Source organism: Anguilla anguilla, chromosome 8, assembly GCF_013347855.1.
Source record: "Anguilla anguilla isolate fAngAng1 chromosome 8, fAngAng1.pri, whole genome shotgun sequence".
Taxonomy (NCBI): domain Eukaryota; kingdom Metazoa; phylum Chordata; class Actinopteri; order Anguilliformes; family Anguillidae; genus Anguilla; species Anguilla anguilla.
This window is the reverse complement of record NC_049208.1, coordinates 39,332,970-39,352,144: the sequence shown is the minus strand read 5'-3', so window position 1 is coordinate 39,352,144 and position 19,175 is coordinate 39,332,970. Positions and strand designations below refer to the sequence as shown.

The window sequence follows — 19,175 nt, the reverse complement described above, 5'->3', positions numbered from 1 at the left end:
CACGTGACCTCTCTACTTCATAGCGATTGGAGAATTGTTCTAACCATTTTCCTGTTGGGTCAACTCGATTAGCTCTGTCTTGTTTGCTGTTGTCTTGACAAACGAAGATGGCAGCCCCCAGTGGTGGTTCAAGCTGGAGCCCCGTCGAAGTTCACAAACACCACGAACAACGAACAGTTTGTCACACAAGGCCCAAATATAGAGAAGGGAGGAGACCCAAAGCTGTCAAAGTATGTATATGCGATCGCGGGTTTTTACCTAGCTAACTAGATCGCTAAATATTATATCAGTCTATCTTATGCTAACTGACGTTAGCTTGCTAGTTAACTTGCTGTTTAATGTTTACCGTTTAAGCTAACTTGGCGACTTGGTACATGCATTTGTGATGCTAATATGAATTTCTCGTTTGAACATGAAAACTGTTTACTGTTTACCTTAGGTATACACCATCAACTTGGAATCTCGTTTCTTGTTAGTCCAAGGAGTTCCAGCAATTGGCGTGATGACAGAACTGGTCCAGCTCTTTGCTCTGTATGGGGCGGTTGAAGAGTACCGAGTACTGGACGAATACCCTGCAGAGGAGTTCACTGAAGTTTACTTAATTAAATTCCAGAGGCTTCAAAGTGCTAAGTGAGTGCTGTCGGACATACTGGACCATAGACATAACCATCTTGCCACGCCATACACGCAGCAGTGTGTTCTTAGTTACATTATGCTAATAAAACAGTCAAATTATGCTAGCTAGTGTGTAAACCAGTGGTTTCCCAACTCGCCCCCCCCCCCCCCCTCATGTATGGTGGTTTTTGTTAATTAAGAAAAATTAAGCTTGTTAAAATTATGGGATTCCAACTGAGGTTGGACCAAACACCTGTCTGCACAGGTGGGCCCCAGGTCCGAGTTTAGGAATCACTGGTCTAAACTATTGCGTGACCCAAAAACTATAAACTCTCTGATTTCAAACACTTGACAGAGTGGCAAAACGTAATCTGGATGAAAGGAGTTTCTTTGGTGGCTTGCTTCACGTATGCTATGCTCCTGAAAACGAAACGGTGGAGGACACCAGACAGAAATTACAAGAGAGGAGAAGATTTGTTGCCAGGATAATGCGAAATAAAGGTAAAATGTTCTGAATTATGTGCTGACATTCTACATGCTATCTATTTTATTTTTGCTGCTCAGATCCTACCTATTACATTGGTTGTTTCACTTTTACTACAATTTTGGTGCAATTAAAATAGTATTACTTGCATGATAACTTTTGTTCTCCAATTCACAGCTAGAGAATCTGACCAAACAGAAGACGATAAAAGCAAAATACCCAGAACCCAAAATGACTCAGAAATGACTTTGTGTGAAAAAAAGAAATGGAAAGATACTTCTCAGGAGGAAGAGGAAAGTTTGAATGCCAGCTACCTTTCAAGTTATCCTTTCTTGCCCCCTCCCCCACAAGAGGATGTTTATAGACCTTCATCCTTTTCTGAGCAGGCGTCATCGTCATCATCATCATCATTTGTGTTAAAGGGATATCAACGTAACATGCAGCCTGCTGAGGACAACATGGGGTCCACATACCATTTCGTTGATACTGGTAATAATGAGCCTCTTCCATCTAAAGTTTTACAATCCCCTCATGGAAATCCAGCATCGAGTAACCAGCAGAGAAAAATCAGTCACCCTACAACCAGGTTTATACCAAGGACAACACACTTAGAAAACAGGAAACGTAAAATAGAGGAAGCTTGTCAAGATGCACTGTTGGGAATTGTAGAAAAAAGTGAAACTCTGATTGGACCAAAACTACCACAGCCACCTAAGATGGACATGGAGGATGCTTCCTTGAATATTACAGCTAATTTAATAAGAAGCACCATGGCAAAGGTTGGTGATGTGTTACTGAATTTTAATAAACACTGTTGTTGTTCCATCAGATCACATTTCTGAAATCTCTGCATTTCTAGCTTGACATATGTTAAGCTAGAAATGCAGTGTGTCTCTGCAACACTATATACATTCTAGGATATTAAATACAGACATATTTAACCATTCAAGTTTAAGTCTGAGAATATTCAGTGTACATTCTCTTCTTTGTCGTCATATGTTAGGTTTCGTCAGTTCCAGAGTACAAGCCTGCAGAGAAGAAAGCCACCACTCCCAAGCCACGAAGGAGGATATAAATAGCATTCCATGTCTTCACAGGAACTACACCCAATAATACTGGTGATAAGGGTATTAGGTGTCTGAGGACGTACACCCAAAATTTAAGTCAGAGTTATTTATTTGGTGAGAACTTGGAATAAAACATGCCTGAATTAGTTCTCAAGAGAATCCTGGAATGCTTGCTGTTCAAATGCCTGTATGCTCTGGAACAGAAGTGGAAAAAGACATTTTAGCTATTATCCCAGCACCTTAATAACGCAACTGAAAATAATTCACAAAAGTGTTTAATTCACTATTTGCGATGTATACCTTTGCGTCTGGGAGACAAGTTCCAAAAGCTTCCAGTAACAGGTCTTCCTCCCTTACTGCCTTCTCAAAGTCAGTGAAAGACAGACGGCCATCATGATCATGATCCTGTAAGTAGCAGCACAATCATACAAAAATCCCCTTAAATTCAAAACATTGTTTGACATCTTTAAATGAGAATGTAAATAGAAACTGTCTAAACATGATATATATATCGGTATTCGATGCTTTCAGCGTTGATCAAAATCTCCAGTCACATGTACATATGTTAATATAAAATCAGCTGTGCATATGCAAATATGGGTGAATGTGCATAATAAAGTGTTTATTTTTGCAAATGTACCAAAGCATCATTCTTGGGGCCACCCTATGATTATGTATGTTATTTTAATTAATTTTTAAACGTTCGCAAACACTATATCATGTATATATCGCACCATTTTCTTTAGAGCAATTTCCACCAGGTCTTTGATGCCTTCATCTGGGTCTTCCTCTGTTGGTTGTCTGATGAGGCTGTTTTTCAGCATGTGGAACATCTCTTCCCGAGAAATATGACCATCTCCGTTCAAGTCATACACATCAAAGCAGTCTGAATTTGAAAAATTGAAGAAGTAAATATTTAGTGTACATACTGCAAGTCAACACACGATGGGAGCATTTGGCAAATACTTTATTTTACTTACATTTTATTTTCTCATCCAATGTCCCACGTAGAAACACTGACAAACCCTCTGTCCACTCCTTCACATTGACATAGCTGTCATTATCCTTATCGAATGCATGAAAAACTAAATAAAAATAAATCTTATTGTTTAAAGCAAAAAGCACACATTTGTGTTGAGAAAACATGCTATAGACAAGGAGTAATACCAAATGCCTCCATCCCCAAATTGAATGCCCAGTTGCAACCAACTCATTACTACCTCATCATCCTCATATTTGTGTCATTGGCTTTTACACTTATGCATGGTCATTCCACAACATGCAAACCAGACACAGCTAATGCAGACAAACTGCAGGTACATATCCAACCAAAGCAGTTACTGTGATTGCTGAGGTTATTGAGTTATCCTGCAGACTACAACCTTCCCTACCTAAACAAAGCAACAGCTAATTATACTTTGCTCCATGGGTTGGCACTGGCATGGTCAAGATACAATATGTGCAATAGGGATACTGCTACATTACAACACAAGCCTCGGTCTGCTACTGCATTTAGAAACCCAGAGATCCAGATATCTTACAAAATATGTACAGGTCCCTTGCTGTCATGAGTTTACTTTGAAACACTTTTCCAACAAATGGAATTCAGTGCATACCTCTATCCATGATCATATCATCTGTCATTCCAAACGTCTTGTGGAGAATGTTCCTGAATTTACCCCGATCCAGGCCATTTGCAGCTCTCCGGTCACTTTGGTCTCCCAGCAAGCCATTAAACAGTCGTATTAGACACTCCATCTCAGTTCTGTTAACTGTAGCCAGGATCAATGGGGTTTATATTGATCTTTCTTAAGTTATTGGGAATTAAGAATGAAATTACATATAAAACATGGTCTCAGAATTAGATTTTTTAAAAATAAAAAAACAGGAAGAATGATTTATTGGAAAAAGTACAGTTTAACTTATGCTTTCCTGAGTAGCCTACTTGCAAGTAGGCCTACCTATCCTGTAAGGTCAGGCTGACGTTAAACCATAGACTAGAAAAGATTTAACTGAACTAGAAGAGGAGCCCAAACAAGCAAGTGATTTTTTAAAAATAAGCACAACTGATCCCAAGTGTTCCTTTTTGTGACTTAGATCATCGAGTATTACAAGCAAATTGTAGCTAAGAATATTTCATCAGTTTTGCATGGTAATACTGGCACAATGGACGACACACCTTGGTAGACTAAGTCTAATATATCTGTTGGGCTCATCATCGTTTGTTGAGTCTGTGACTAAGATAATAATATTCAGGAACGGCGCCTTAGTCTGGCCCTTAATGACATTGCTTGAAATAGTCTATAGATGTTTAAAATTCTATTAGGGAATTTATAACACAGCTCGAAGCCACACTGAAAGATATGTAACGTTAAGGCTAGCGATCAGCAAATTCATGATCAGTGTGTTAGTCCTGAACGTTTGGAAAGCACAACTGATGGACGAATAGCTGCTGGCCGAACTAAAATTACTTGAAAGATTCAATATGGGTTGTAAGACATTTTTCCGTAAAGTAGCCTATTCCGGTTGTTCGCTACAACAAGATGACTAAAATTTGCTAGCTACTGTAGCGTTAGCTGCACTTGAGCGGTGCTAACAAGCTTTCGGGAACATGGAGGCTGTCTATTAATGAATAATTCTGCGTCAGCGGCGTGCACTTACAGTGTTTTATTTGCCTGGAAAAGGTCTCTGCTAGATTTTGAATGATTTTTCTGTTCATCGCCGACATTTCAGACATTTCGCCGTCTTTCAGTCGAAGTAACTTCAACACTCACAGGCAATGTTTATCATCAAGTTGCTATAGAAACTGAAATCCACGTGTGAAAAGAAGGAAGAGCGAAGTTTAAAAAAATTTTTTTTTTTAAATTATTAACTGAAGTAGAAATTGTACAACAAACAAGAGATGGCAAGAGATACATCATCAGTAGTAGGCTTTTTAGAAAACGGAGCACACAATGTAACATAATTATAACCTAATAAAAGACAAAAAATAAAATAAAATAGCTAAGGGGTCTCTTCTAATAATTCGAAGGCATCAATAATGTTCAGTAGTTTTTTTTGCTGTTTTCTTTTTCATATACTTCAGTGATTTGCAGTACAGTGCTAGTTCTCATAAAAACCACCAACAAGGGTTGTGTCTTAATGCATTTACATTTATGAATAAAAAATGTACCTAAGTAAAGTATTCAACAGAAGTTCAGTTTTCTTATCCTCCATTATGATTCCAAACGTAATATCATTTCTGGTAAAATGGGAGAGAGAAAAGATTTTTGATTCTAGCCAATCATACATATCACACCAGAAAATATTGCTATGAAGACAGAAGAAAAATAAGTGATCTGTAGTTTCTATTTCTTCATCACAGAATATACAGCTATTGTGATCAAAGTTGAACCTTTGTCTAAGGAATTCTCCTGAAGGATATCATTAAATACATTGAAGTATAGCTCTTTTCCTTCTGGTGGTAAAGGTAAGCTTAGGAAGTTAATGCGTAATTTCTTTAAAGTAGGCTGACAAAAGGTATGAGAAGCTGAGTTTCTGCTGAATTGCATAGGATATAAAACATTTGTAAAGAGACCAGTGATCACTTTGTTTGGCAAAACCTTACTTGAGAAATCATGTACACTAATCATCAGTGAAGGGGGATGAGGGGGGGGGGGGGGGGGCAACCATATGAGGTAGTGCGTTTTTAGTCATCAAAATAAAAGAAGATGGTATGCTTTTAATAACCTTATCATATTGTTTACGGTTGCACTGGAAATTAAATTTCATACAGAATTCCTCAAAAGGTAAGATGTTTCCAGATTCATCTAATAAATTGCTGACAGACCAAATCTTTTTCTCCACCCAGTCACTGAAAAATAAATACCTATTTATAAAAAGAATGAATCTGCAATTCCAGATGGGAACATCGTGCGGTGTGAAATTGTGTTCTTTTTAAAAAATTTCCCTGGGAACACAATACCAAAAGCTGTTGTTATTTACAAGAAAGGAAATTAACCATTTGATCTTTAAAGTTCCATTTATATAGTCAAAGTCAATGGCCTGTAGACCACCATCTTCATAGACTTTTACCATGGTTGCTTTCTTTAAGTAATGAGATTTTCTTTTCCAAATGTAGTCAAAGTTTAACTTGTTGATGGTCTTTACCGCTTTGTTAGATATGGAAAGAGAATAAGCTGTATAAATGCACCTTTGACTAGATAGACTTTGTTATATAAATGCGACCAAACAGAGAAAGATCTCTGTTTAACCATCTGTCTAATCTTAATTTGCATTCACCCATTTTGTTCCATACATCCAAAGTTTCACTTAATTTAGTCTCCTTTGTAATATGCACACCTAAGTATTTGACCGTAGTTTTAATGGGGATACCATATGCTGCCACAAGAAGGCAGTCGTGTATAGCTAATAATTCACACTTTTTCAGGTTCGATTGTAAACCAGATGCTTTGGAAAATAAGTCTATAATCTGAATAGCCTTTGGAACCTGCTCAACATTTTTCAAAAACAAAGTTGTGTTGTCTGCCAGTTGACTTACGACTATTTGGTTCTCAAAGACACTCAATTGCTCAATATCTGAATTTTTGATAAGAATTGAGAGCATTTCAGCTGCAACTAAGAAGAGTGATGGTGAAATTGGGCAGCCTTGTTTTATACCTCTGTTAATTGTAAAACAAGGGGAAGTACCACCTGATAAAGATATTGAGCTGTTAGTGTCATGATAAAGGCATTTGATTACATTCCTGAAATTCTCTCCAAAACCACAGAGTTCCAATGCCTTGAAAATAAAAGGATGTTCTAACATGTCGAAAGCTTTATAAAAATAAAGAAAAAGAATAAAGCCATTTATATAATCTTTATACTCAAGCAAGTCTAGGACTAGGCGCACATTGTTATGTATTGATGTCCCTCTCATAAATCCTGACTGAGTGTCACTTATTATTTGAGAAAACCCTTTGAGACAATTTGAAAATATGTATGTAATCATTGTTGATAAGAGCTATTGGTCGCAAATTATCCAATATTTTGGGATCTTTACCTGGCTTTGTAATAAGAACTATTAAACCTTGCCTCATAGTCTGTGGAAGTGATAGATTTTCTATATTTTCTTTTAGTGTTTCAAATAAAAGTAGTTTGATATGTTCCCAAAAATATTTATAAAAATTTGCTGTAAGGCCATCTGGGCCAGGTGAGTGATCAGGAGTCAAGCACTGCACTGCTTTCTCTAGATCCCCATATGAGATCTCTGCCTCACAGTCATTTCTGAAATCCTCAGTTATTTGAGGAATGAAGTCTTTGATTTGGTCAAAGAAGATTTCTGCTGTATCGGGTAAGAAATTAGAAGAATATAAATTACTATAAAAGGAATAGTTTTCATTGGCTATTCTCTTTGAGTCAGAGCATTGATGATCAATGTTCCCATATTATTTTTTCCCTGGTGGGTTTTCTCTAATCTACAAAAATAAGAAGAATTTCTCTCTCCTTCCTTGATCCATTTTGCTTTAGATCTAATGAAAGCCCCCTTTGCTTTCTTTGTGTAAATAGCATCCAATTTAATTTGCAGTGTGATTAAATTCCTCTTGTCAGCATCAGTAATTATGGGTTTATTGCAGCACAGACTTATTTCTCTAGTCAATTTGGCCTCTTCTAGCTGGGTGATTTGTTTCAGTTGTTTACTGAAGGATAAGGAAGAGCGAAGTGAGCTATACACCAGTCTGTTTGTTTGAGATAATCAGTGATGGTGTCACACAATATAAGTCATGGTTTCTCACCGCTGACCCTGGAAAAAGGTCACTGAGAAAAAAGTTCTAATGTTGAACGGGTTTGGTTGGAACTGCCAATGATGTAAGAAGGTGTGCACTGCTTGCTGAATTTTTTTATGTACTGATCCCTCCTCTGTCTCCCAGGACAAGAAGCAGATTCAGCTGGCAAGAAATTGCCCAAAGTAAGAGAAGGCCCACAAGCAGGAGCTTATATTAACTTAAGGAGTGGATTTTACTTTCAAGATTTCATTATTTATCATGATACTTTAAAATGACCTTTTTTGTGTAGAAAATGTATACAATTATGTTATTTACAATATACTAAATACTAATGTTATTGCTTATTTTTGTACCACTCCCCTAAGTGGCTCCAAACTATTAAGGGCTGACTGTGACCTAGCTGATAGTCAACAGTGATGTCCTCTTGAGAGGGGGTTGAATCACCCACTCGCCACTGCAGTGGCCACTGGCGGCCGCCATCTGCCACAAAATGATTCAACCCCAACTGGTCCTCTTCATCGAATGGAACTAAAGCACCTAGCCAGAGAGGACCAAGGGACAATGGGACAGGGATGAAAGATTACAAGTACTGACACCGGCCTTTTAAATTAAGCATGAATTGAAATGATATTGTACATTTTTAAAATCCAAAAATACCGTTTTCCCTTTTTACAAGTAATAGTTGTCCTGATCCGTGAATTGTTCTGCTCTCATAAATGTCACTGAGGAGGAGGTTAAGAGTGAACAGGACTGTGTAAGTGGTGGAAGGGGGTGTGAGGAACGAGCAGCAATTATTTGAAATGAGACCATTGAGTGAATACAGGCATATAATATATTGCTATGATAGTGACATGTTCATCCCCTTCTACAATCTGATGTTTGTCATAGGAATTTGGAAATAGATTACCTAAAGTTATAGAAAATTCTTCTCACCTTGTTAAAAATGTTTTGCTTAATTCAGATAGGAAGAAAGTAGGGATTGTGGTTTACAGGGTGTCTAGGAGGGTTATTGACTGCACAGAGGGACACAAGGTGCCAGGCGCCTCACCGCAGTTACGCCCACCTTTATTGCTTTGGGTAGTCTTACGCTTGGGCCACACCGCTAACCTCACGTGTGCGTGACGGCTACCTTGCTGAACTGCTGCGGCTCGCACGCATGCGTGTGTCCACACCGCCAGCGTTGCCGCTGCGGCGCTGCTACTGCCAGCCCTATCTTTCTGCATTGAGTTTGCCTTTGATAATGGCCAACGATAATAGAATGTTTGATTTAATTTCATTACAAATTTAATTTATATTTAGTTTAGACAGAAAAAGGTTAAGAAGTGTGTGCTCAAGTGTAAAAAAAATAATAATTAAAATAAATAAATAAAAAATTGCTGAAATGGTTTAAAAAATATATATTTATATATTTTTTTCATGTCTGTGACATATTCAGATATGGCCTAGACATTGAAACTATAGTGAAAGGTGTCAGTTATGTAATGTTGCTGGTATGATGTCAATATGACTATCAACAGATCTTTTCACTGTCTATTTTTGCTGATAACCGCGAGCCTCACGCATGAAAAATAGGCTCCACGCCAAAACTCTAGATGATGCGCCACTGCAGCGAGGCTCGAGCCGCGCCTCAGTCACACGTCTCACGCAGGCTGTGTGGCTGCTCTAACCTGTTAACATGGGCGTCAAACAAAACAAACAAAAATAGACAAAAGAAAGACAAAAAAGCAAAACTGAGCGGCAGCTTTTCAGCTCGCTGTTCAAAGCTGGCCCGCTTTTCAGCCGACCAGCTCCTCCAGTATTTCAGTGCCAGCTTTGCTTTCTTTTTGTGCTAGGACAGAATGAACCTCAGAAACCTGCTCTCTCTCTGTGTGCTCCCGGCCCAGCCCCGAACTGTGGAGAACACACCTTAGGCTGATTAGTTAACACTGTAGGACAGTTCACTGTAGTCTGCCTCTCACCCTCAAAGTAAAACAGACTGTTTACTATGCTGACAGGGAGTCAGCAATTGTGATGATGAGACAGTGCTCAGTTGCAAAACATCCAATTGGATCAGCATTATGTGAACTTTAAGTTCTCCAAAATATGTAATCATGGTTTGTATTGTTGGAAAAAATGATGTTATGGGGAACAAGTTGGTGTCTTGACTTTAGTGATGGGGTTCTGGCTAAAGATCTTGATACCAATTGGTCACCATGGTCTACTGCACGTATAGATCATTTACGTGTATAGCCATTTTACTACTCACATTTTGCATCGTTGTATATTGTCATTATTAATAGACACACTGAACAATAAACTGCATTCTTTTCAACCTGGCATTCCTCTTTGACTCTTGCAGGTTTAAGGTGCTAGCATACACATAGAACTTGCACCCCATAGTCACTTGTCTATACACTAGTGTAGTAGCAGGATACACAATTGTACTTATGCAGGCTATACAAGCCAAAGACATGTCCACCTCTACCAAGCTAGACAGCGATTTGCCACTACTGGCCGACAGCAGGCTCCTCCGTCTTTGCATAACTGTTAGCACAGAGGAAAGGTTAAAACATCGTTTTTGGAGTCAGATAACTGAGATAACATTAAATGAATCCCATTCCAGTAGCACTGGGTAAGACTATTTTGCCACTCAGATACTGTTTGGTTTGCGGAAAGGTTTCTTGAAGTTTGGTGACCTCAATGTGATAAGTTTTGGTTTCTTGCCGTTGGTGACCTCAGCACAACTTTTGCGTGCTCTCTCCACCAGCCGGCGTAGCCAAGACCAATCCGGTTCACCGCCGGACTTAATACTATGATTACATTGTTATGTTTCCGAGGTATAGAGTAAGAAATAAAATGTTGAACGTTTAGCAAATATTCATTTAGTGTCATTTTCAGTAACTCAATGGAAGTACTACAACTTATGAATAGAATAATACTAAGCCATTGATTAGAAACTTTGTTAGCTTTGTTAGTGAATTTGGCTACATGTAGTTAGATAACATACATGCTGTATCGAATTCAGTTCCCCTGATTGAAAGAAATGCAGGTGAACTACCAATGCCTAGTCAGTTATGCTTTATTATTAGTGAACCCTGATGAGGACAGTAGTCTTTGTTAGCAACTTTGTTAGTGAAATTGTCTACATGTAGCTAGATAGCATGCATGCTGTATCGAATTCAGTGGGGTCATTCCTATGTTCACAGGGTCCTATGTTCCCCAGCTCTACATATGTGCTCTCCCAGGGTCCTGTGTTCCCAGGGTCCTATGTTCCCAAGGTCTTATGTTCCCAGGGTCCCAGTTCCCCAGCTCTATATAATCAAATAAAATGATAACCATTGGTTTTGTTGTGTTTATATAGCTGTTTTGAAGCCTTGTTCCAATAAAAAAACTGGATAATATTTATTAAATATTTTAACTTGAAATGGGTCAAATTTGACCTGAACGCAATAGGAGGGTTAATGTGTGTTAACAGAATAATGAACTGGGGAACATAGGACCCTGGGAACATAGGACCATGGGAACTTAGGACCCTGGAAGCATAGGACCATGGGAACATAGATACGCTCCCGTTTCATAAACCTTACTCTAGCTGATCACCAACTACCAGATACCATGTTTCACAAAACTAGCCCTTGCTGCTAATGCTGGTTATCGGCTAACAGCAACGTTGTTTTTTCCTGCAGGGTAATCAGAAAAACCACAAAATTTTGTTATTACAAGTGTGTTTAATTAATTGTCGACATTGAACCAACCACCATAATTTGTTTTAAAGTAAGCGCAATTACGCAGTGAGAGGTTATTGCATTTTCATTACTCTTGTTGCTTCTGTGTTAGGTTCCTGTGCTGGCGTCCAGCTGAAGGTGTGCATTAATTAAAAAATGAAACAATCGCTTTATATCCTGTTGTGTGAAAAATTGAATACTTAAAGAATGCAAAAGGCTGGGAATATTTGAGCGAAATGTTCAAAAGTCGGTCAGGTTCTCCTCGCTGCCTCCTTGAGAGCTGCAGGGACGCTTGCGTATTCCTTTATACAGTTCGTAGATTTTCTATCACAGATGAACCCATATGCACAGCAATGCAGCTTGTCAGGGCAACATAGAGCCTAAGAAAGAGAGAGGTACGTTAATACCTGAAAAGGCCAACACTGCACTGACTGCTCATACAAATGCACAACATCACTCCAGTGGGTCTCTGAGGCGATGCCTACAGCGCTGCTTCCCACCCCACCTCCAGCTAAAACTGAGAAATTAGTATAATGTGTGTACCAAGGGATATGGACAGCAGCCCCACTGGTCAGAAGGATTCTTGCAGCAAGTGGTATTCATGGGGCAGTAGAACTTTCTATCACAGTATGTGATCACACCCTGGGACTCAATGCTCGAGGCTTGCTGCAGCTCGGTCCGTGGGTACTGCACTCTGTCCTTCTCACAAGCCTTGTGCTCGTTACAGTGGAATCCTACAGGACAGCAGCCACTGCTGCTCAGACAGCACTCATCCTGCAGGGAAAAAAAAAACACCCTGAATAAGCGTCAACAGTCTTGATCTGGTTCAGACAGAAATTATTGCCTAATAACAAAGACATTTCAGGTCCAAACTTTATGGGGTAACTATAACTGGGAGTCCATGTGGCAGAACAGAATTGTCAAGAATTTTTGTTAGGTAGGTTTTCTCCTGACAGCATGGCTGCCCCCAACAGTCTACTCACTGTGAATGTGGTGTTGGTGTCAGTTATACACCCATCAGCACTCACTCATTGGAGCACTGTCTGTGATGAATCTAAAACAGTGGTGCACAACTTTGGTTCTGGAAGGCTAGTCTGTGTGTTGGTTTTTGTTCCAACTAATTACCTAAGACTTAGTTTTCTGAAAGCTCTAGAAACTATTCTGGTTTACTCATGGAATTAAGCACAGTATAGACTTTAGTACACAATTGTAATCAGCGGATGTAGTTGGTGCTTATATAAATGTCAGATCAAGATACACTATATGACCTAATGTATCTGGGCACCCTTTGGTCTGGGGATATTTTTCATGGTTTGGTCTATGCCCCTTCATTGCAGTGAAGGAAAATCTATAGCTACAGCATACAATGACATTCAGTATATGATTCTGGGCTTCCCTAATAGTTTGGGGAAGGCCCTTTCCTGTTTCAGCATGCCCCTTGCGCACAGAAAGGTCCATATAGAAATGGTTTGGTTGAGAATGGTGTGGAAGATCTTGACTGGCTTGCACTGAACCCTGCCCTCAACATCATTCCAACACCTTTGGGATCAATTGGAAAGTCAACATCAAGTCATGGCTAATTGCCCAATCAACGCCCGACCTCGCTAATGCTTTTCTGGTTGAATGAAAGCAAATCCCTGCAGCATTGCTCCAACATCTAGTTTGATGCCTTCTCAGAAGTGTGGAGGTTGTTACAGCAGCAAAGGGTGGACCAACTCCATGTTAATGCCCATAATTTTGGATGAGATGTTGGATGTCAGGTGTCCACATACTTTAGGCCATGTAGTGCATGATTGAGCTGATAAAATAATTAGCAGAAGTTGGCACAAAATCCTGAAATGGATCGACCCTTGATGCGCACCCCTGGGGTAAAAGCATTGACAGGAGAGTGGTGCAGGAGCAGACTGCTCACACTGCTGCTCAGTGGGAAACAGCAGTAACCCCAGACACAGTTTTTTGGAGGTGGGGGTTATGTTTTGGGATCACCTGTTCGGCCATCTTAGGATCCGACACCGCTGCATTGAGGAAAGAGAGGCCAGAGGGCTTTGCAGGCACTTTCCGCAGTATGGGCATGCTTCCACCTGACCACTCGCACATCTGGGCCAGCGTATTGCACTTGAAACCTCGTGGGCAGCAATGGGACCGGTCAGGGCAGCAAACAGCCTTTAAAAACACGGGAACACAGGAGTGTCACTTGCCAGGATTTTTTGAGGGCTCTTCAACATATAAGGGTATAACCTAACATTTTGGTCACATTTTTAATGGGATATGCCAGGAGTGGCCAACCCTGGTCCAGGGTAGCAACAGGGACTGCTGGTTTTTGTTTTCACCTTAAATATCAACCACAACGAAGCCAGGTGAGTTGAGTTAACTGTGCAATTGACTACTTTAAATTAATCAATTAAGTGCAGCGTAAACACAAAAACTGGCAGACCCTGCAGCTCTCCAGAACCTGGGTTGGCCACCCCTGGTATAAGCTAAGAATGTGATCACTTTTTTACTTTTTCCCCCTTTTAAAATAATTGTCTTAATAGAATGTGCCATATATTAAAAATTCATTCAAAAATTAGGAGAAGCTGCATTAATATAATATGAAAACCAAATCAGTTATATTGTTTCAGCTGGTTACATCAATTGAAAGCTAATCTCAAACTACTTCTTTCAGCGACAGATTGCCATACTCTTTTTGCAACAATCAGTTGTCATGGTTCTGTCTTCTTGTTTCTATTTTTCCTTTTTGGGCCACCAGTTGGCAGCACTTCTCAGTTTTTGTATTTCTGTTCTTTCCCTCATTGGTTTCCCCTGTGTTAATTGTATTATTGTTTTCCATTATTGTCTCGTTATTAGTTCTTTGTTCCCCTGATGCAGGTGCTGGATCCTTGTGTTTGTTTCTGACTGGTATGTATCTGCTTGCTTGTGTTCGTGTTTGTGTTTCTGACTGCTTCTGCTTGTGAGTTTCTGCCTGTTTGTGTGTGTTCCGCCTGCCCGTATTTCTGACCTGCCTGTGTTCTGTTCTGTGTTTTTTTTGGTTATTTGAGTTTGTGGTCTTGCCCCTCGTGGCCCCTTTGTTTGATCCTGAGTTTTTTTTGTATTAAATTCTTTGTGTATATTTACCCTTTTAGTTTTGTGAATTTTTCCCACTCTGCGTTTGGGTCCATTTCCCCAAATACCCTGACATTAGTGACATTGTTGGTTTAAGAATTATGTGATGTGTGTCCCAGGTGTATAGCTCTAACTTAAATAAAATTATTCTGGGTGGTAACATCACCAGTGGCTTGGACGTTTCCACTGAAAGCCAATTGACCATTGTTCCTATAATCGACTTACATTTGGAACCGGGCAGCACTCGTATCCAGAATCTGTTTCGCAGCAGGTGGATCTATCCGGACACACTCTTCCATCTGGATATATTACAGTACTGGAGGCAAGTTCAAACGACAGGAGCACCAACACAACTCTCAGCATCTGGGAAGAAAAACATAAGTATGACTTGTTTTGGGGGTACCTTCTGCTAACAAAATTGAGGTGACAAATTTCATAAACAACTCTTAAGTATGCTTGATTAAACGTTCTTGAAAAGGCATCCTCAACTGCCCCTTTTCCACCAAGGCATTTTGAGGGCCGGTTCGGAGCCGGTGCCTAATCGCAAACCAGTTCTTCTCTTTTCGACAGCAAAAGAACCGGGAAAACTGGTTCCAAAGCGGGACCAACACTTCGCTGGTCTAGAACGAAAAACTGCTTATGTCAGGGGCTGGGGGCAGGATTATAGTGACCAACCAAGACCAACTAAAACGTTGATCGCTAGGTAGAGTGAGAGCACCTATTATCGACCACCTTCATTCGACAGACAGGAAAACGTAAATTGATTTGCAACTATATATGAAATAGGCGAAATATCGGTAATCTGTACCTAGTTATGTAGGAAAAAATTCCTTATCCTCCAGTGGTTATTTTTTCAGTACTTCTGTGATTTTTTCTGTGACTGGCAAATAATTCTGATGTGGTTCAGCGCTAGTTTTGGTTGCTAAGGGGACGTGTATCGACCACCCCATATAAATGAATAGAACCTGACATAAATTTGCTAGCATACTGTTTGTGTCCTGTCTTGCGTATTTGAGGTTAATATGAGAGAGGGTGGTCGCTATCAGCAGGTCTAGGAATCCGTACATATTCTCTTTTGTAACTCAAGTCGCAGGACCCAAAATAGCCTTTAGGAAAGCAGTTTGAAATTATGAAGCAATGTCTGCGCCATTGGATTTAATGGGTCGCGATAAGAATTTCGAGCGTGTTGCTTGTCTTATAGTTGATATAGTAAATAGGGCTGTAATATAACTAAATGTATACGTATGAAGTTGTTTTTTTACATTTAGTTATTATCGCTACTGCAACAAATACCAGTAAAATGCATTGATAGACCAGTGAAGATTTAATCACTTTGGTCCATCATGGAAAGGCCTTTTACATAACGTGAAACACATCATATGCTCAAATAGCATATAGGTCCGCTAATTTTGTTTTTAATGCACCCGTTATTGTTGCACCATTTGCGAATGTTATTTCATGTTTTCATTTTCTGTCATTGTCAACAACTTTAGCGCGACTTCTCCATGACTTTATCCAGTATTTTCCGTGACAAACACCCCGCCTTAATAATGCATACAGCATGGGTGTTCAGCGATGTTTTTCTATTGAATATGTAGGCCTAGCTATAGAAGGCAATACAGATAAACGTAGCAACCGATATAAAATAGCCCTAATTAATTACACTTCAAACGTATTGTAGAAAAAAATCCGTACGAGGAGTTTGTGATATCTACAATTTTTACTTTAAACTCATATTTTGACGTAATTTTCGAAGCAAGGAACGATCGACAACGGTCAAAGAAAATCGGTAAAATACTGAGAACTCCACTACATTAGCAGACCTGCCAACCTTAGGAAAATATTTTGAGTAGGCTACCACAATAGTCAGTGTGACGCTTAGTTCACCGCTTTGCACGCGCACACAAGCCTTTCTTCATAATTCTAGTTTTGACTGTTGAAGTGATCAGGCAAAATTGTATAATTTGACCTGATTCTAAAATGTCACTTACTGCACTTGGCTATATTATGATACACTTGCAAGTCAAAAGTTTGAGTACGCCTGCTTAAAACAATTTTTCATGATTAATATTTCATTAGATGATATGTGTGCTTATACAAACTGATCAGTTAAAACTATCAGTTAAGTGAATTGCATTCAATTCTTTAATAAAAATGGAAATAATTTATTTTATATATTGTAACATGCTTTCGTTTAAGTATTTACAGAAACTTTTGTAATGTGTAAAAAAAAAACTTATGTTGCGATGTAAAACACTGTCAATTATGAATAAAACCTTAAATAAAATAAAAGTTTCTGTTCATGATTTCCATTTTTATTTAATAAGTGAATCAGCTTATATAGGCACACATCATTTAGGCCTAATGAAAAAAAAAAGTATTCAATTGAAAAGTTATCTAGGAATGTAGGCCTTTGGAACTAGAGGTTTAGCTAAATTATTACCTGAAGCTCCTTGGTGGCTAATGTCAATGTCATAATTGCACAATGTGCGAAACGGACGTTTTGAGGGTCGGAGGCACGGCCATCGCTGCTGATATTTTGCGAGGAACTTCTGGGGGGCATGGACTCGTTTCTTTTTAGTAGGTCTGCTGCTCTCTCTCTCTCTTTGTTAGTATCCTCGTCGTCTGACGTCATGGTTATTTTCTAACTGCAAGGCTGGTCGGGTGACTGGCTGCAATAATGGGAATTATTTGCTACGTTAGCAGTCTATAGTCAAACACCTTTGCAATGGTCACTTTGCTCTAATAGAGGGTGCGCGATTCAAAGTTTGAACATGGAGTCTCCGTAGCGTTTGAGTTACTGCAGCTAAATTACACCAGTTGTTCGCACGTCTCCTAACGAGGCTAAATCGTATGCGAGCTACTACTACAGCTAACTATATACACAAATTTATCTCATTAGGATATACCCCTTGAAATGCATCATCTCGTAAAGTTTTTAACGTTTTATATGTTAACATTACGATCACATTTTTGTGCTTGATTATTACTCCCAATTTCCCATTGTACCTCAGCAATGCAGCGTTACGCCTCGATGTATAATAAAGTACCGCTGCGTATCAGTGGATGTTGAGTGGGTCGGGAGGGGTTACAGAACCACAAGCACGAGGTCGTAGCATCTGGTTCAATCCGAGGGATGTAGTTTAAATACCGAATAAATATACGGTATTGTTTTGTATTAATTGATTTTTTCCCGTAATTAAATTACAATAATATATTTTTTGCCTAGTTTCAGCTGGCATTTCGTACCTGCGCATTTTGACCAAGAATTGCGTGGTTGGTAGCCTACACCAAGTGCAGGTTGGCAGGTCTGCATTAGTCACAACACCTCTTGAAATAATTAGATTGCGGAGCAAGGATTTCTGAAACTAACAGTAGGCTATTACCCATAAAACAAACGGCATTTTTTTCACCCGAGTAGTGCTCGAGCAGTCCTCGTCATTCGAGCACTCACGCCCTTCAAAAATGCAATCTGATAAGTCAAATTTATTTAATTTTAAACAAATATTTAAATAATGGGCGCTGTAGTAAAAAAAAAAATATTACGTATGAAAAATGGAAAGATGCGAGTACAGTACAGCAAAGTAGCCTACAGACCGCTTTTGGTACACTAGCACGCACTGTGGTGAAAGTGCATGGCCCAAACTGACAGTTCATTAAGCAGTTACCTCAAATGACACCCACAACAGTATGCAAATGCATATATTTAGGTCTTCTTGTTCATGTTGCTGTTTAATGCAGATTTGCCCAAATCAAATAACCTGCAACTTTAGGTAGGGTTCTTACCTTCTTGGATCTAGGTCCTCTTTAGAGTGGTGGCTAGACACTTTCCTAAGCAATGTTTAACTTGATACAACAGACAACTTCCGTTAAAATGGTTTAATGAAACGCAGTCAAAAGTCAGAAGTATAGAGGAAGTAACTCTCGCAAACAGAACTTCCTTTGGTTTTAAGGCATGTGGCTTTACCAACTTATCAGTGGTTGTATTTTTTGCTGCTACATACCTTTTCAAATTCTGATTGAGCCCAATCACAGACTGGGGGGGGGGGGGGGGATGGGATTCCTTTCAACTTTCACTTTCCATTCCTGTTTTTCTGAAACAACCTCTACAAGTCACTGGCAGAACAAGATGTAAAACTGAAAGGGTGTTGTCTATAACTGTAGAATTAAAATGTCAAGCTTCAATTCATTTTCAAGTCCCTCCTTTTAGCACTGATTTCTACTTCAAGTTTTAAATTGTTCAGATGACTGTCATACAACAGGAGGCCATTTTAAATACTACTTTAAAGTTTACAATTCATTTTTCAAACATGCCGAATGAAACCCCAAAAGTTCCCAACATCAATCCCGAGGTGCCACCATTTTAATCTTGGCAGGATTAAAATAAAATAAAATAAAATAAAATCACTGCAACTCATGCTACAGATGAAGATTTAGC

The 19,175-nt window shown here is 39.2% G+C and overlaps 3 protein-coding genes across 5 annotated transcripts; 1 reads left to right on the top strand and 2 right to left on the bottom strand.

Moving 5' to 3' along the window:
- Nucleotides 1-72: 72 nt before the first annotated feature.
- Nucleotides 73-2,805, top strand: rbm48 (RNA binding motif protein 48). Of its 2 annotated transcripts, none has more exons than XM_035430229.1 (5): nt 73-230; nt 440-630; nt 971-1,116; nt 1,277-1,878; nt 2,103-2,805. In XM_035430229.1, the coding sequence occupies exons 1-5, from the start codon at nt 108-110 to the stop codon at nt 2,172-2,174; spliced, it is 1,134 nt and encodes a 377-aa protein (XP_035286120.1). In that variant the 5' UTR covers nt 73-107; the 3' UTR covers nt 2,175-2,805. The 2 variants fall into 2 exon arrangements, with proteins under 2 accessions (XP_035286120.1, XP_035286121.1); XM_035430230.1 differs by having other exon boundaries at nt 92-230; nt 477-630.
- On the bottom strand, nt 1,886-4,976 carry efcab1 (EF-hand calcium binding domain 1). 2 transcript variants are annotated; one of them, XM_035430231.1, is made up of 6 exons: nt 4,828-4,976; nt 3,783-3,938; nt 3,147-3,251; nt 2,901-3,052; nt 2,467-2,571; nt 1,886-2,360 (listed from the first exon to the last, which is right to left on the bottom strand). In XM_035430231.1, the coding sequence occupies exons 1-6, from the start codon at nt 4,901-4,903 to the stop codon at nt 2,310-2,312; spliced, it is 645 nt and encodes a 214-aa protein (XP_035286122.1). In that variant the 5' UTR covers nt 4,904-4,976; the 3' UTR covers nt 1,886-2,309. The 2 variants fall into 2 exon arrangements, with proteins under 2 accessions (XP_035286122.1, XP_035286123.1); XM_035430232.1 differs by having other exon boundaries at nt 3,783-3,974; nt 4,828-4,939.
- A 6,642-nt stretch (nt 4,977-11,618) lies between these two features.
- LOC118232942 (progranulin-like) lies at nt 11,619-18,752 on the bottom strand. The gene is made up of 5 exons (XM_035428200.1): nt 18,524-18,752; nt 14,963-15,100; nt 13,622-13,798; nt 12,179-12,409; nt 11,619-12,015 (listed from the first exon to the last, which is right to left on the bottom strand). Exons 2-5 carry the CDS (start codon nt 15,098-15,100, stop codon nt 11,887-11,889), a joined length of 675 nt encoding a protein of 224 aa, XP_035284091.1. The 5' UTR covers nt 18,524-18,752; the 3' UTR covers nt 11,619-11,886.
- Between the last annotated feature and the right edge of the window lie 423 nt (nt 18,753-19,175).

Coding starts and splice junctions, on each gene's coding strand:
- rbm48 (XM_035430229.1), top strand. CDS start 108: ATGGCAGCCCCCAGTGGTGGTTCAAGCTGGAGCCCCGTCGAAGTTCAC. Junction 631..970: donor CAGAGGCTTCAAAGTGCTAA/GTGAGTGCTGTC, acceptor AACACTTGACAG/AGTGGCAAAACGTAATCTGG. Junction 1,879..2,102: donor TAAGAAGCACCATGGCAAAG/GTTGGTGATGTG, acceptor GTCATATGTTAG/GTTTCGTCAGTTCCAGAGTA.
- efcab1 (XM_035430231.1), bottom strand. CDS start 4,903: ATGTCTGAAATGTCGGCGATGAACAGAAAAATCATTCAAAATCTAGCA. Junction 3,053..3,146: donor ATTGGATGAGAAAATAAAAT/GTAAGTAAAATA, acceptor TTTCAAATTCAG/ACTGCTTTGATGTGTATGAC. Junction 2,361..2,466: donor CTTGTCTCCCAGACGCAAAG/GTATACATCGCA, acceptor CTTCTGTTCCAG/AGCATACAGGCATTTGAACA.
- LOC118232942 (XM_035428200.1), bottom strand. CDS start 15,100: ATGCTGAGAGTTGTGTTGGTGCTCCTGTCGTTTGAACTTGCCTCCAGT. Junction 13,799..14,962: donor AGTGCTGCCCGGTTCCAAAT/GTAAGTCGATTA, acceptor GTGTTTTTAAAG/GCTGTTTGCTGCCCTGACCG. Junction 12,016..12,178: donor GCTGCTGTCCATATCCCTTG/GTACACACATTA, acceptor TCTCTTTCTTAG/GCTCTATGTTGCCCTGACAA.